At 41.9% G+C, this 17,612-nt stretch overlaps 1 protein-coding gene across 3 annotated transcripts; it reads right to left on the bottom strand.

The window, feature by feature from the left end:
• Nucleotides 1-3,746: 3,746 nt before the first annotated feature.
• ASMT (acetylserotonin O-methyltransferase) lies at nt 3,747-17,149 on the bottom strand. 3 transcript variants are annotated; one of them, XM_083502063.1, is made up of 9 exons: nt 16,728-17,149; nt 14,474-14,606; nt 12,443-12,617; nt 11,332-11,461; nt 9,107-9,175; nt 8,520-8,638; nt 7,454-7,594; nt 6,526-6,648; nt 3,747-4,928 (listed from the first exon to the last, which is right to left on the bottom strand). In XM_083502063.1, exons 2-9 carry the CDS (start codon nt 14,543-14,545, stop codon nt 4,717-4,719), a joined length of 1,041 nt encoding a protein of 346 aa, XP_083358189.1. In that variant the 5' UTR covers nt 14,546-14,606; nt 16,728-17,149; the 3' UTR covers nt 3,747-4,716. The 3 variants fall into 3 exon arrangements, with proteins under 3 accessions (XP_083358189.1, XP_083358190.1, XP_083358188.1); XM_083502064.1 differs by lacking the exon at nt 16,728-17,149 and adding an exon at nt 16,527-16,544; XM_083502062.1 differs by lacking the exon at nt 16,728-17,149 and adding an exon at nt 15,729-15,905.
• Between the last annotated feature and the right edge of the window lie 463 nt (nt 17,150-17,612).

Below are 17,612 nucleotides of genomic sequence, written 5' to 3'. Positions count from 1 at the left end.
TTATGCCTCATAACTCTCAGGTACATCTCTGAGTTTCAGAGATGAAAAGCAGTAAAATATATATCTATAAGTTCTGTTCTACCAAGCACTCCTGCATAGTATGGATCTGTGGAGTTTTAAAGCCTTAAGGCAGGAGGGAAAGTACCTTACATAACCTTCCTAGATAACCTCACATTATACTCCATGAGTGAAATCCAGAAAAAAGCAATAAATCTCCCTGTCTCCATCCCACAAGATCTGTAGCTGCAGCAGGCCTGGAACTGTAGGCTGTTGAAACAGACATGATAGGAGCAAAATGCAACTGGAATTCCAGAAGATTTTATTTTAGAACTTAAAACTGCCCAAAGAAACTTGATTGGATCAGCAGCTAGAGGAGGGGGGCACCTTTTCCCTGCACTGCTTTTTATCAAAATGCTACCCACTACTAGAAAAATAATAATAAAGCCATGATACAGGCACAGTGGGGGGCTAATAATTGTTTAAAGCAGACCAGTAGAGCAGGCATCCCCTCCCTCAGCACCACTACTCCAACCGAAACCAGAACCTCCCTCACATTAATATATCTTTAAAAGTGTGGAGAGATCCTGTCATGTATCTTCTATTTTATGTCTGTTTCAGAGCTGTGCTCAGACCAGAGAAGCCATATTGTTACTGGACTACAACTCCCATCATCCCTGACTATTGACCATGCTGGTTGAGGCTAATGGGAGTTGTAGTCTAGCAAGGTCTTCAGGGCCACCGGTTCCCCGTTTGTGTCACAATCTAAATTACCCTGCCTTTATTACAAGTCTAGAAAGGAAATGTCTGCTTTCTGTCCAAGCATCCCACTCCCACCTTTTCCCTTGTGGATGCTGCAATGCTGTCATATCTCTGTTTTGATACTAGGGGGATGGCACTGGTTCTTTCAGGAAGAATCTGCAAGTCCCGGTAGCTTTTGAGTTGTTTCAAACCCTGAATTGACTGTTTTTGCAGAAAGACACACTTCCACGCATTCACAAGGTATTGACAATCGTGCTAACAATAGCCTATATTCTCACATCCTGCTCCTTGTCTACTTGAACATCTCCTGTCGCTGTTACCAGCACCCACTCTGCATTCAACACTCTTATTGATCCAGGCAAAAGTCTCAGTCAATCGTTGCAAAGCAATATTGCTGAATTTTAACAGTTTTAGAAATGGCATGCTGCTTCCTCGTTTGAATTCCAGCCATGCTCTCATTTCAGGCAAGCAGAAAATGATGCACAAGCAAATAACTGTCTAGCACCTTTCACTTGGGTGCACAGCCATGGAAAGCATCTAAAATTACTTGTCAACTGACAAGGCACGCAAGCCTGTTTCATTCTCATCTTGAACCAAGCAGGACTACTTTGCTTTACAGTATCAGCCCAGTAAAGCAAATATATTCTAGAGAGCAATATTTGTGGAGTCCTGTAAAATATATATAGTATAGTAATTGGATATATTTTGTGAATATAGGGTTCCATGGCTCATGAGACAAGTGTTGTGAGAGGATGGAGGGCAGCCATTTTGGAAAATGGCTTCCATAGACTTCCCTCAACATGTTCAAGATGTTTACTTACGTTTATATTGCTTCAAACCAGGGATTTTGCCTCATATAGGTCAGCCATAAAATTCCTACATTGGTTTATTCCAGAGACATGATTAATAATAACCTAAGAATTACAGCTACGTTTCATTTTAAAAGCCACTCCTAAAGCCATTTAAAGGCCTGCTGAAATAAAAAATGTCATGAGAGATCTGGTCAAACGAACTCCTCAGACAGGGTCAGGCCTGGAAATGCATCACCTACAAGTAGAGATGGAGTAGAAAACTGATTTTGTTTCTGTTTTAATTCACGCTTCTTGAACCAATATGCAAACCAAAATACAACTGCCCTTCAAAATTTGCATTTCAAAATTTACGCCTCTTTGAATTTTCAATAGTGTTCCCCAACCAAAGAATATGTACAAAAATCATTATATTAGTGGGGAAATGTGCATAAAAACATATATATTAGTGAAATGTGTTTTTAAAAAATTGCTTGTTCATTGGTAAATGCATTAAAAAACTGACACTGACAAGCTGGTGAATATTCACTAGGTTCTTTTGTTTCGTTTCTTTAAAAAAATACAAATTGTTGCAGAAATGCAGAGAACTGAATTTAAGACTGGAAAATTTAGAATCTTAGAGAACCAAAACTGACAGATTCACCCATCCTTACCTGCAAGTTTTGTCCAGGTCACCAAGACCTCTGCACCAAGTAACTGTCCCCTCTTCTTTCGTCCAGAACTATACAAGACTTTGGATGAGTTGCCACTTGGTGGTAGGCTAAGGAAAAGCTTTAACTGTGCAGAATACAGCCTGCAGCTCATATCCTACCCTTTCCTGATGAAGGCACATGACAACCCCTGAATATAAATTGACAGCTACCTGAACATTATTGCAAAATTATGTATTTTTGGTTGGACCAAAGTATTGCTTTGCTTTAGCCAGTTTCTTACATATCTCTAGATTGTTGAATCTGTAGAACAGTTCTATCTTCAAATAAATGGTATCAGAAAAGTAAATTTTTGTATGTACGTATACCTGGAAATAGGGACGCGGGTGGCGCTGTGGGTAAAACCTCAGTGACTAGGACTTGTCGATCGTATGGTCGGCAGTTTGAATCCCCGCGGCGGGGTGAGCTCCTGTCATTCAGTCCCAGCTCCTGCCCACCTAGCAGTCCGAAAGCACCCCTAAGTGCAAGTAGATAAATAGGTACCGCTTTATAGAAGGAAGGTAACGGCATTTCCGTGTGCTGCGCTGGTGCTGGCTCGCCAGAGCAGCTTCGTCACGCTGGCCACGTGACCCGGAAGTGTCTTCGGACAGCGCTGGCTCCCGGCCTCTTAAGCGAGATGAGCACGCAAACCCAGAGTTGGACACGATTGGCCCGTACGGGCAGGGGTACCTTTACCTTTACCTTTATACCTGGAAATATAGCATGTTACTTTAAAACTATGGAATGAGATTCCACTTACATTTCACAAGGAAACACTCCATGATAATGGAATGTTTGCTCTGCAGAATTAAGGAGCAGGGTGTTTACAGCGGATTTGTCTTGGTTTTAGCAACTTGACCTCAGTGCTGAACGTCATCCTTGAATGTAAGTGGAGAAGTGCTGGCCAGCATAGACATTTCAGAACCAGTCACAGGGTACAGCTGAAGTATAGAAGAACAGCACCATCTAATGGCGAATGTGATACTGTTTCGTGAGAGAAGTGTTGGTTTGTTTTCAAGCTCAGTGCCAACTTGCTCACTTACCTTCTTAAGACATTTTAATTTACATTGCCTCTCCCCCCCCCCAGCCTCATTGCTTATAATGTCACCTGCCAACTTAGGATGACACTTCACGTGTCTGGTGTGATGAAGTAGACTCCAATTCAGCAAAGCTATACTGAATAGCTTTAAGGTAGCCTCCTCCAAGCTGATATCCTACAGATTTGTTTGGACTGCAAAGCTCTGGAGGGCATCAGCTTGCAAGAGGCTGCTTAGAAGTGCCAGAATGCTCTTTGTTTTGACTGCAACAGACTGTCCCCCCCCCAAAATCATTACACAATACAGTAGCACATACATCCATCTTCCAGGACTGTTTTGCATTTAAATAAATCCTGCTCATTAGTTATTTCTATTAACTAATCCAAGGGTTAAAGTATTTAATTGATAAGTCTTTTCTTTCTCTCATTAACGAATTGCCATTTGCAAAATAATTCATTTCAGAGAATTTTATTATAGAGCAGGGCTAGTCTGAACAAAAAAATAAGATATCACCATTTGTCAAAAGGTTTTCTTTTGTTTCATTTATTTTTGGAATATACCGCCCATATCAGAGTAATGTGGTGTTCCTTAAGGGGTGAATCATGCTCCAGAAATGAATTAACACATTTTTAACTATTAACTACTTTTGTTTTCATTACTGTGTATTTTGTAATAATGTTTTAAACTTCTGTTAGCTGCCTTGAATCCAAATTTGGGAGGCAGGCAGGATATAAATGCGTAAAATAAAATAAATAAAACAATTAAGTCTCATTCTTTGCAGGAAGAGGCCATGGAGGCAGAGTGGAAGAGACATAGGGACTGGATTTCTATCATGAAGCCAGCAATACTAATGTCCGCTTGACAACTGCACACACAGAAATGGGCAAGAAAACATACCCCACCATTTACCAGACCCCATAGCAGACTTGGAATTTGCTTTTCAACATGTGAGCGAAGTGTCCTCTGGCCACTGACTCTATCCTAGCCCTCTATCATGACCCACCACCTCATTGACCCTGCATCTCCTGTACGTCTGTCTTAAGACATCTCCCTTCACCTGTGTGATGTTTTCATTTCCCTCACTAGATTAGCATTCCATGACTGATTTTTTGTAACACTTCACATGACATCACAGTGGCCCAAACCAATGTCTAGTAGAATATACCTATGAATATTCACTATGTGGACTGTAAGGCATGCTTAAGCTGAAAGGGATTCTAGACTGAAAAGGCCAAGCAGGCACTCTCTTTCCCTAGGCTGCAATTAAATAAATTAGTACTGTAACATTTGACAGTTATTAGATTGCTATTGATATTATAATTGCGACTGTGAGTTGGATAGATATTTTTAACTTAAACCAAACCCTATCATTATTATTCTTGCTTTATTTGCCACGTCTGATAATAAGCTGTAGAGACTATATTATTTTCTTCCTAAAATGGCATCATACAGCTTTCCAGTTTTCTTGATTTCAATCTCCCTGAAGCCAGCTGCTGTGAGGAGGCTGCTGTACTCTGCAGGGGTCCGCTCTTTCCCTTCAGTCTGAACCAACATATTAATGGAATAGAGCTGGCTTTCTAAAGGTCCGCTTCTGTCTTCATTCAGAAGTGTTTCGACTAGTAAAACGCCACCACCTGGTTGGGGAAAACAAGATTCATTTTGACACATTGCCCGGCCTCTTCGTAATCCTATAATGAGTCTATAACCTCAGCCTAAGATTTCAAGAAAAAGAGAGCACCCAGGAATGAAGATGGAGCTACGTGAAACAGAACAACAAGGATTTAGACCGGTAAGTGAAGTATGGATCTCAATACTCATCCTATAAACCAGAGCTAGCTAATGTGGTGCCCTCCAGATACTACTGGACTACAACTCCCATTATCCCTGACATTGACGCCGATGGGAGTTGGAGTCCAAAGCCTCTTGAGGGTGCCAGGTTGGCTATCCCTACTATAAACTGAGCATCTTCCATTAAAGTAAAATGATGTATTGTTGCTGCCATTATAAAATAACCAAAGACTTTTCAAGACATTATGGAAAGACTAAATTGATTGATAAAAGGAATGACAACATCATGTCATACATGTGACCACTGTGAATTCTATAATATGACTTGTAATTGTGCTGTTTATCTTTTCTTTTCTTTTAGTTGTTTATCTAATAGTGTTTTTATAAATTGTAATTGTTTTACTGGTGATATGTTAATTATTCTATATGATTTGCATTGCATTTGTAAGCTGCTTTGCAATTCACTTGAATGAAAAGCAACACAGAAATATAATCAATCAATCAATGTGTAGAAAGAGAGATGCCAGGATATTCAGCCTGCTATCACAATGCCACTGCCCCCATGTCCATTTAGTCCTTCCCTAACTTCTGAAAGGGGAATACAACTACAACTGCCACTAACATTTACCGGTAGCTACTTTATTTCTAATGTCAAGGAAAAGCTACGTAGACAAACTTAGGAGTTTGTACATGCTTGGTGGGATTTTTGAATATTTCCTCCCCCTTTTAAAAGCAGGTTCCCATAGGCTACCACAACTATTTTTGAAACCCTTCTGAAAGGGTGGCAAGAGAAATGCCTGCTTTGATAGTAGGAAAAAAGCTTATCTGTGCACATGGGACTAGCTGCTTGATGTTTTGAATCTCGGCTTTCTTTTTTAAAAAATAGCACAAATAGAAAGGATCAGTAACAGCTGTAGAAAAACTCAAGAATGAAAGAGACAGCTGCACAAATAGATATCGTTCCCAGTGTGTTTTCAAGAAACTTCTTATCGAGCGATATCTTTAGAGCTTCTTAATAAAATCTGTTTGGGGAACATTTGGTGCTGCAGCTCACCCCCTGATAAAAAGTTTCTTTGAAGTATGTTGAGAACCAATAACTTCCACCCACCTGCACAGCGATACTTCCCGTTTCTCTTCTCTCTCTCTCTCCCCTCCAGCCTCAAACAGCTTGTAGCCCCCCAGTACATATTGAAGGGCTACAGGGAGAGGAGAGGAAGGAGAAGCCTTATTGCATGAGTGATATCTACTTGCCTAGCCTGCCACCAATTCCACCACCCCTCCTTCCGTGGTTGCAAGAATGCTAAGTGACAAGCTGACGTCACAATTAATGGAAAGCACTGAGCACATTAAACAGTCCCAGAGAGATAAAGGCACTTGGTTTTTTGAAGTGATGAATGCAATGTATAGCCAGGCTCTTGTACGTTATTATACACATGTACGTACCAGTTTTGCAAGTCTTCTGCACCTTTTTGAGAAGCTGCACACATTTCTCATCTGCCCAATCGTGGAGGATCCTTGCTAAAATATACAGGTCAGCTTCTGGAACTGGGTCTGCAAAAAAATCTCCTGTATCAGGCAGAAAACAAACATTAATTTCTGATTAACCGAGAATCCAGCATGTCAAGAAAACATGGAATGGGTCCAAAGTAGCTGAGATCAGAAGAAGATTCGCTGGTGTTTGTTTTCATGCTTCATGCCCGGGGGGGGGGACAGGGGACAGGTTTTGTAACTGTTTGTAACTGTTGAGACGCACCATGTTAATAAAAGCATCTAAACTACATGTTTTCTATTTGTTGGACACAAGGCATGTGTGAAAGAAGGAACAGTAAATCCAAGCAATACAGGCACTTTCTGTATTGGGTTCCATGTGAAGATGGTCTATCCTGTAATTAATTCGGAGAATAGAGGTTCTAATATTATAATTTAACCTATTTCATTCTTGAACAGCATGGGTAGTATACAATCATCTTCATTAATTTCAATGGGTCTTCTCTGATTAAAAAGTAGCTGAATATCACCCAGAGTCTTGGGATTTTAAGAAACATTCATGCAAGCAGCCCAAACATTTTTCTGGAAGAGCCAACTCTAAAAACCATCCAGTGACTTATCTGTTAGGCAGTGAGAGCTTTTGCAGTCACACACATATATATAAGCTCTAGCTCCAGGTCACACTTGTATGACCCTTCCGAAATGTGCAACAAATAAAATATTTCAAATGTCAGGAGGAGGAAATAGCCTTAGGAAAAAAGGCACAGTATTAAATTATGGGGCTACTTTCTACGGAGAGGGGAAAGGAATTTACAGTAAAGAGCAATGTTCTCCTCCTCATCCTAGTTTTCTCAGGAAACACAGAAGAAATCACCATCTTTACCTTCATGAAAAGTGATCCGCTGTTCCTCAGAGGACACAAAATGCTTCTTTGCTGTTTGTACTACTTTAGGCAGGTCGAAAATTGTGACTGAACAATTTGGATATAGTGAGACACATTCCTGAGCTAAAGCACCAGCGCCTCCTTTTTGAAGAAAAAGGTAAAAAAAACACAGTAATGAGTTCAGAGGAGGAGGCGGAGGTGGAGAAAAATAACTAACCAACTAACCATATTAGCAGAGCACTATTTTGTTTCTCACATCCTTTTTTGAGTATGGATGGGCCTGCCTCTGGGTTTCTTACCATTTCGGGCAGGGAATGATGCCTGCTTCATCTGAAGTGGCGTAAGAGTTTCGACAGTCTTGGCCTGGACAGGACCACACCCCAAGCTAAGGTCCCCTGGTATGCATCCAGCATGAATTGAGGTCACATTCCACAAACCTCTTTGATGGCACAAGGGGTGCTGGGACTTGAAATCACCTCTGCCACTACTAACAGGAGCCAAGATACACAAGGAAATACCGTATTTTTCACTCTATAACACGCACCCGACCATAACACGCACATAGTTTTTAGAGGAGGAAAATCCGTAGGCTTGCCACCCATAGGCATTCCCTCCATAACACGCACAGACATTTCCCCTTACTTTTTAGGAGGAAAAAAGTGAGTGTTATGGTGCAAAAAATACGGTATTTGGTTCCTCTACAGAGAAGGCCCTCACTAGCCCCACTGAGTGCTGCAAACTGCATTTCCAAATCCTATAGGTATCACTGAGGCCAACATGGTTATGTACTAGAACACGCCAACCACTATAGTAAGGTCAGGTTTGGACAGCTGCCCAGTAAGCACACTGGTACTGCTGAGTACTGGATTGCCTCAAACTGCCATATGAGTAACTGCTTGCAACTCTTAAAATTCATGCCAGTCCATAAAATAGGCCCAGTGTATTCTTAATGCCTTCATTAAACCGGGCAGTTGTCTTAAAGTGCAAGTTTTTCCATGCAAGATTTTAACATTTCTGTGTGTGTATGTCAAAGAAAAACTACTGAAACGTATGAAATGGCACTTACCTCCAAGATCGTATATGACAGGGAACAGAGAAAGATCAAATGCAGCTATCACATCTCTGCCACAAATGCTCCAAATTGCATTCAATCCATACATGAATTTTATCATTTCTTCCTCTGATCTAGAGATTTGAAATTGCACAAGCAGTGAGCTTGTTGCAAATGCCCACAATGATGTACTGCTATGTAAAAGACATGGACAGCTTTTCTGCCATCCTGATTAAAAGAATTGCATATTCTTTAACACACCCATGAGATCTTTGTGCAGACAGCCCCATTCATTTCTGTGGAAGGAGCAGCTCTGCAAATGGACACATGGATCTGCTGTTTCTATTGCACGAGCAGAAGAGCTTGTATATGATTGTGCTCGGAAAATCTCTTAAGAAACCAAGAATTGGACCATGACACCCTGGCCTCAGTTAGCCATATACTATTAACCTCCAAAACAGATTACTGCTGTATGCTCCCCCCACAGTTTAATGACCTTCACACTAACCATTATTGCTATCAAAAACAGTGTGCACACAGAGACATTTGATCAGGGGCAATCTATTGTGTTTTAGATTAAACTATTATAGTGGAAGCCTTACCTGTAAAGTGCTTCGAAGACATCTTTTGATGAAATGCCAAATGCTCTCTCATATTGGTTTTTCCCCTCCCTTAAATTAAGGAGGGAAATTCTTGATAAATTCAACAGCTAACTTTAAAATGTCATTTATATTACATAATACTGCCATACTCAAGAAGGATCCTGAACAAAAGCCTAAGAATGTTTGCATGATGTTGCTTATAGAGTTCACTTTTTCACAGGAGCAGTGATCCTGAAGTAAGCTAGCTTTAAAAAAATAATAATCATCAAAACATTCCATAACCTCCCATCCTTCCTGGGAACCTAAGAGACAGAAGTATGCATATATATGCCTACATTCCTAGCTGTATCAAGAACTATAAATGCAATTTAGCGATGCCAGAAATGACCTCTTCTGGAATACAAATTTGCCCAGCTTATCATTCTTAATATTGCAAATCAAGCTTCTCACCCCCTAGGTCTTCTCTGATTTGGAATGTAAAACAAGATTCTGCACACACACACACACACACACACACCCGACACAGACCCCAACTATTCAGTGGCCTTGACAACCAAAGCCAGATAAGCTTTGTAGACACATGCATGAAGAAGAAGAAGAAGAAGAAGAAGAAGAAGAAGAAGAAGAAGAAGAAGAAGAGGAGGAGGAGGAGGAGGAGGAGGGGGAGGAGGAGGGGGAGGGGGAGGGGGAGGAGGAGGAGGAGTTTGGATTTGATATCCCGCTTTATCGCTACCTGAAGGAGTCTCAAAGCAGCTAACATTCTCCTTTCCCTTCCTCCCCCACAACAAACTCTCTGTGAGGTGAGTGAAGCTGAGAGGCTTCAAAGAAGTGTGACTGGCCCAAGGTCACCCAGCAGCTGCATGTGGAGGAGCGGAGACGCGAACCCAGTTCACCAGATTACGAGTCTACCGCTCTTAACCACTACACCACACTGTGCCCAATGAAACTCTCACAGCTGTCTCTGAACTGTGTGAGCCAGACAACCTAACCAAGCAGCCTTTTGCTTGGCACGTATAATCTGCTTTGGGTCAATTACTTTGATTTGTTCCTTGCGAAGGTTTCATGTAACTGATGTTTCTCACCCAGCTCTAAAAACCCTTTCTTTCCCCACTGAATGTATTTACACGGTTGTTGCTGTTGTTTTGGCTGGGAAAGGTGGAGGTAAATTTCAAGGCAGCTTTCTTCTCAAGCAGACATAAGATAAGGTGCCTATCTGCAGAGCACCACCAGTGAACATGTGCCAAGAGAGATCTCTTAGAAAACAGATGTGTGTTTTTTTCCAAACGCATGCCGAGGAAGCTTGTAATTGCCAAGTGCATTCTTAATTGAGCCAAAGGGAATTGTTCCATCACTGGTGCACATGGGTGATACAGGATGCTTCTCTGCCAGAGCTACGCTTGATAGTTGTTTTGAATTGAAGGGAAATATGGATTTAGTTCCGCCTTCTACTCCTTCTGAAACAACTGACAGGTGTTAAGAGGGTCTCCAAAATGTCTTGAGCTAAAGTGCCTTCCCATTTTTTAATATTTATTGCTTTCTCTGGAAAGTAATAACTAACTAAATATTACTTTCTCTGGAAAGTAATAACTAATAATGCAAATGACCAGAACTTGAAGATAATGGAAATTTGTTGGGAAGCTTCTACTTGGAAACTGAGCAAATGGGCGATCTTAAATTTGCATTAATTTCCGGTTGCAGCTGAATGTGGAAAATCCTCTTACACAGCTCTCAACCATCTGTGGTAAAGAACTTAGTATTACTAACAACAGTTACTTCAAAGTAGAACCATATAGTGGTCCTCATTCGCTGAAAAATCCACCCCAATTTCCTTTGTTTTCTTCTGGCACAGAAAATAGAATCAACTGGTATCTCAACACCTTCGTGCCAGTTCCTCATTGCTAAGCATCCTCCTGAGAATTCTCTCGGTAAATAGTGCTGTTATGACAAAGCATTCCCTAGCTGGTTTCCACACACCTGCAAAGAATGAATCTTCTTAAGCGTTAACAATATCACAGTGCTACCACTTGGTGTGTGGTATAAAAAATAAAGTAATAGTGTAACAATAGTAACTCTATACCAGTCCTGTTTGAACTATTAGCACTTCAACATTCAACAGTAAACAGTAGTTTTCCTGAAAAAGGGAATAATGCGGTGGTTCACTGCAAGGTTTTACAAAGGTTTCATTTTTCAATTATCAACATAAACTTCCTCATCGTTCACCTTACCTCACAGCATCTGTCAAGTAGTGCCAGCACAAATAGATGGTTTTGGAATAGTACATCAAGTTATGATATTGAGACTTCGGACTTGATTTTGTGAGGTAGAGATTTGATATTTCCGTGTTTCCATAAAATGCTAAAGAGGAAAGAAGGCAAAGTCAGTATTTAGCACAGTGGTGATGATATCTGTGGCACCATCATCTTAAGTACAAGAATAATGCATCTGCACAATCTATTTGTCCAGCTTAAAAGCAGTTTTTGATGCAATCTTCTTAGAAATCTACACTGACTCTGCTTGCCATTTGCCAAAATATACGTCAAATTTTGGGATTTAACAGCATCCTTGTTCAGCTCAAGGTGAAACTGCCTGGAAGCAGAGAGAGATTAGATGCCCTCTTGTGTATGTGCAACACACACATTCACCCTTGAATGTTTCACAAAAGTCTTTCTGTTTTGCAGGTGGGAAACAGACAATCATTTAAAAAAGAGCTAGAAGTGGTTTGAGAGTCACCTTCCATGGTGCATTCATGCATATATATATATATATATATATATATATATATATATATATATACTCTCGCATGTAGCAAACACAGCTTGCAGATTATCAAAACAATATAGAAATAGGCAAAACCTATTTACCAAAGCTGAAAGACAGCTGAGCAGGTGAACCAGAACCAGCAATCTCTATTTCAGAATACCTTCAGCGTAGTAGTAGTAGTAATAATAATAATAATAATAATAATAATAATAATAATAATTTATTTATACCACGCCCATCTGTTTGTTGCCCACTGGCAAGCAGAAGGCTCCAGGCTCAATCCCTGGCCTCTCCAGACAGGGGAAGACTCTGCCTGAAACCCTCAAAAGCCAACACCAGTCAGGATACTGGGGCTCAGTAGGTGGTTTGGACAAACTTGACCATTGGCCATTCTGACTCAGGCTGATGGGTATTAAGGTCCTAAACATTTAGGATACCCAGGTTGGGGGCATCTGGTGTGGGCAGCTGGTTCCTTCTTATATTCTTAAAAAACGTTATGGTCAGTTTCTAGGCACAAAATTTGCAGAGGCCAAAACAGGGGTGGCTGGTCATGTTAGATTCCTCTGACACAGTTACCTCCTTCCTTTTTCACTTCTGCTCTCAGCAGCTTTAAACCCACACAGGCATCTAGCAACCTCTCCATTCCCTGGAAGCTGCTGCCCAGCTGCTCTGCAATGGCCTTCGAGGTCAAGAGATCTTCTGACTCTCTCAGCAGATCAAATACTCCCAGCTCACAAGCAGCAAACATCACCTAAAACCAAAGGAACGGGCAGGGATGAAAGAAGCAAAGAGAGAAAGCACAGCAGCAGCTAACAGTGCAGTGACTTCTCAGAAGTAAGGCTTATGGAATTCAATGAGGCTAGCTCCCAGGTAAGCAGGGTTGGTTGGGACGGCAGCCTACAGTCGAATGGCAGAAATAATTTCAAACTGACCTCTGCAATGCATTGTTGAGCTTCATCTAAGTCTTTATTAAACTAAGCATACATAGTCTGAATGCATATTTTTGTTGTGGAACTTTTATTGTTGCCATACACAATAATAAAAACGGTATGTTGAAGCCACAGCTGCAAGTCGATGTCCTCATTGTTTTTATCCTAGCAACAGACTCCTTTTAAAAAGAGCAACATGATCTCTATACAGTATATGCTTGCTTCAATATCTTGCTTTACCACCAATTTTGAAGGGATAATTTCCCCCTTGGGGCTAGTTTCAAGTTATTTATTGATGATTTTCTAGCATCTTTGAAAACTTTACTTGTTCCCAGCTTCCTTGTGGGTTTACAAAACCTTTGCATTTTTCTATTGATTGGAATTGCATATCGCCTACAGAAGAGAATCTCTTTTCTCTCTCTCTCTTTTAAAAAAGGTTAGAATCATAGAATCATAGAGTTGGAAGAGACCACAAGGGCCATCGAGTCCAACCCCCTGCCAAGCAGGAAACACCATCAGAGCACTCCTGACATATGGTTGTCAAGCCTCTGCTTAAAGACCTCCAAAGTAGGAGACTCCACCACACTCCTTGGCAGCAAATTCCACTGTCAAACAGCTCTTACTGTCAGGAAGTTCTTCCTAATGTTTAGGTGGAATCTTCTTTCTTGTAGTTTGGATCCATTGCTCCGTGTCCGCTTCTCTGGAGCAGCAGAAAACAACCTTTCTCCCTCCTCTATGTGACATCCTTTTATATATTTGAACATGGCTATCATATCACCCCTTAACCTCCTCTTCTCCAGGCTAAACATCCCCAGCTCCCTTAGCCGTTCCTCATAAGGCATCGTTTCCAGGCCTTTGACCATTCTGGTTGCCCTCCTCTGGACACGTTCCAGTTTGTCAGTGTCCTTCTTGAATTGTGGTGCCCAGAACTGGACACAGTACTCCAGGTGAGGTCTGACCAGAGCAGAATACAGTGGCACTATTACTTCCCTTGATCTAGATGCTATACTCCTATTGATGCAGCCCAGAATTTCATTGGCTTTTTTAGCTGCCGCGTTCATATTAGGAGTTTTCCTATTTCACACCTGTGAAGAATCTCAGATGTATATCAAAATGGAACTGTGCTGACACCTCTTGCTCTCTTTCCACAGTGAAATACTGTTGTTAAGAAACAAGGCTAGCTTCTTCCTGGAGGGCACAAGCTGTAAGCACTAAAGCAATTGAGCTCATTCTACAAGCAGGCACTGAAAAGGTGGGAAAACTCTATGTGAGATTTACATTAAGCGACATCTTAGCTTGGTGCTGGATTTTTCCAAATTTGATATTCAAAACATGCTTTGCTTTTAACCTAAACATGTATGGACTTTAGATTACCAAGAAATGACTGCAGGTTTGGAAATTTTAGTTTATAAGGAGCCCTGGTTCAACGGAGATGATTCAAATGGTGGGGTTTAAGATTTTTTACTTTGATACTGGTTTAAATCTCATTCAATGCATTCATCCCAGCACATTTAGTTAACACCTGTTGTTGCAAGCTGTTGAACACAAAATTAAAACAGATAAATTAAAAGATTCACCTCTATAGATGCTCTAGGTTCTGCACACATCCACAATAAGAAGAAAAAAGCATCACTTCCTAGTTTAAATTTCCTTGAGGCATATCATTTGTGAGCCTTACCTTTGATATTAAAAATCCATTCTGGTACTGAATTAAGAGACGAGGATATTCGAGGTCCTCTGCGGAGCTCATTTTTGTTCACTGCACTGTGAGAAATCCTCTTTCCTTCTTCATTTAAATAAGCCTCTTTAGCCTGTAGGCACAGATGATTCTGGGTAGTCCACTTTAACTGTACTAATACCACTCCAGACATATTTAGTCTTATTACCACAAATGTGCTGACGCAAGCTCTCCCTTCCAGGGCACGCTGTAGTCAGTGTTGTGGGTTCATTTGCTCGAATCAAAAACTCCACTAGCCAAAAGAAGGGTCTGAACTATTGTTAAATATATTAAAATGTGACCACCGAATAGCTTCAATTGTGCAAGACCAGTTGACTGTGCGAAAGAGGCATTTTGCATTCTTTTTATTTATAGCTTTTATATATACCATGCACGTCCAACTCCCAAGAGACTGTGATCTACTCCCAGTATTAAAAAACTGGCAGTGATCTACCCATTGTCATTGGAGGGAGGAGGAGCGTGCGTGGGGTGGGTGGATTGCCCAGAGTTGTTGAGCCCAGAGTTGCTGAGATTTTGGGGGGTAGGATTGCCCAGAGCTCTTCAGCTTTTATTTGTTAACTTTCAGTAAACTTTATTTAATCCCATGATCAATAAGGGTCCCGTGATCTACCAGGATCAGCTGGGGATCTATTGGAAGAGCATGATCTACTGGTTGGACATGCCTGATATATACCAACGACTCAGTGTGGTGTACAGTAATTTGGTAACAAAGGGTTACAACGAAACAAGTCATTCTGCTAGCACATGGATTTCCATGTTTGGAAGAGAGCTTCTCAGATCTGCTCTGGAGGGTTGGGGGAAAACCCAGAACAGATTTTGGTGACACACAAGGAGAGAGAAAGGTGATAGGAACTTCCACTGTGTAAGTGTAAGTCTTTGCACTAGGATCAGAGGTGTACCTAGACCACAGCTGTCAACTTTTCCCCTTTTTTAAGGGAAATTCCCTTATTCCAAATAGGATTCCTCGCAAGAAAAGGGAAAAGTTGACAGCTATGACCTAGACTCCCTTGCACCCTTGGCAAGAAGCTGTATTGGTGTCTCTGAAGTTGCAAGAGACCATGGACCAGAAACTCAAAGCGTTTGCTTTTGTCTCCTTTTGCACCCTGCCAGTGACTTCCTCCATGGCTATTGGGTTCTCCTCCATGTCCCCCATCTGTCTGCCTCCCTGCCTCCTCTTGCTGCTTTGCCCTTCTACCTCCATCCTTCCTTTTTCCTCCTCCTGAAACTCTGGCCTGTTCTCTCTTTCTTCCCAAGCCCCACTGGAGGCTTGTCTCACACTGCTAACAGCAGTGGTGGCTGACTGGGGAGGGGGCCCCCATGCCAGCAATTGAATTCCTCTGCTGAGGCAGTCAGAGAAGCCTGTGCACCTCACCCAGCAGAGGAGCAGCAGAGGGAATACACAGACAGATGGATGGGTTCCTAGCCTCTCCAAGCCAGAGTAGAGGGGTCTGATTTTTTGCATCCTCCTGGGCTTGTGCCCTTGGCAGGGGCCAATCTAATCAACTCCTAGGTATGATGCTCCAAGCTAAAATGGAACAAGACCTTGCCAGCAGTGGCCCCAGTAAAGGATTCTGATTCCAATTAAAGTCAAGATGAGGACGCAGGTGGCGCTGTGGGTTAAGCCACAGAGCCTAGGGATTGCCGATCAGAAGGTCGCGGTTTGAATCCCCGTGACTGGGTGAGCTCCCGTTGCTCGGTCCCTGCTCCTGCCAACCTAGCAGTTCGAAAGCACGTCAAAGTGCAAGTAGATAAATAGGTACCGCTCCGGCAGGAAGGTAAACAGCGTTTCTGTGCGCTGCTCTGGTTCACCAGAAGCGGCTTAGTCATGCTGGCCACATGACCTGGAAGCTGTCTGCGGACAAATGCCGGCTCCCTCGGCCTATAGAGCGAGATGAGCGCGCAACTCCAGAGTCGTCTGCAACTCGACCTAATGGTCAAGGGTACCTTTACCTTTTTAAAGTCAAGATGATAGGACAAACACTAAAATAGATACCTGTGGGGTTGTCTGAAGTGAGTAGAAAGGGATGAGGAAAAGGAATAGCAAATACTTTGCTTCTCCAGTTTCTGGAAAGTCATCAGTAGAGGCCTCAGACTAACCAGCCTGATCCCTCAAAATAATCCGATTAGCCTACTGAGATATGGCTAAGAGAATAAGCCTTGAATCTGAACCTCTGGTGTGAATTCATTAGATTACCTTAGACAAGCCAATCTCTTTCAGCCTCAGCATCCTCCCCTTGAATCTGAAGTACCATCTTATGCCAGGGATAGCCAGTGTGGTGCCTTCCAGATGAACTCCACTTCCCAACATCATCCAGACCATCATCATTCCTCAGCATTGTTTTCTATGCATGTGAAGCACTTTGAACATCAAAAGTGCTGTACAAACATTATTGTTGCATGATTATTCCACACAGAAGACGCGTGCTGCAAAGAGAAGTAAGAGGCGCATGGGGCTTGTCAACCTGGGAAGTTAGCCCATCTAGAAGAAGGAAAACCTCTTTAAGGAAATATTAAACCTCTGCTGCCTTGCAGGTTATCTTTGGGGGAATAAAAGGCTCAGGACCCTACACAAATCCAAAGTGGAGTCCCTAAGACAGTTGGATGACAACTTTGCACCTCCTTCCAGCAACTCCTGCAGCCAAGCTGGTGCTAAATGTATCACTGTGTTTTCTATGGACCACACCAGCAAGTCTGAGTAGAGCATCTTCTTGTCTGGGCATCTCAGGACCTCCATACCACGCTGCCCAGGCTTGTGCCCTGAGGTGGTCACTTTGGTATTGCTAATGCAGCAGTCTGACTTACTCCTGGAGGTACACTCCATTGTCTCTTGAGACAGATGGGTGCCAACAGTGAGGTTGCTATGCATATGCAGATAGATAACATTTGGAAGAGTCAACTCCCTTTTCAGTAAAAAGAAAGTAATTTTGAAATCTACATTATAGATAGATAGATAGATAGATAGATAGATAGATAGATCCAGAAGCAAACAACACTTTCCTGCTATGGCTCAAATGGCATCTGTCTCTTTAGGAGGCCCAAGATAATCAGCTGAAAAGATTTACTCGAGTAGTGCATCTGA

The sequence above is a fragment of the Podarcis liolepis genome, assembly GCF_965112155.1.
Source record: "Podarcis liolepis genome assembly, chromosome: 4".
Lineage (NCBI taxonomy): Eukaryota > Metazoa > Chordata > Lepidosauria > Squamata > Lacertidae > Podarcis > Podarcis liolepis.
Note: the sequence above shows the minus strand (reverse complement) of the source record. Positions and strands in the feature narration are given on the sequence as shown.

Coding starts and splice junctions, on each gene's coding strand:
- ASMT (XM_083502063.1), bottom strand. CDS start 14,545: ATGAGCTCCGCAGAGGACCTCGAATATCCTCGTCTCTTAATTCAGTAC. Junction 6,649..7,453: donor GCGGATCACTTTTCATGAAG/GTAAAGATGGTG, acceptor TGCCTGATACAG/GAGATTTTTTTGCAGACCCA. Junction 4,929..6,525: donor GCAGAAGACTTGCAAAACTG/GTACGTACATGT, acceptor TTCCCCAACCAG/GTGGTGGCGTTTTACTAGTC.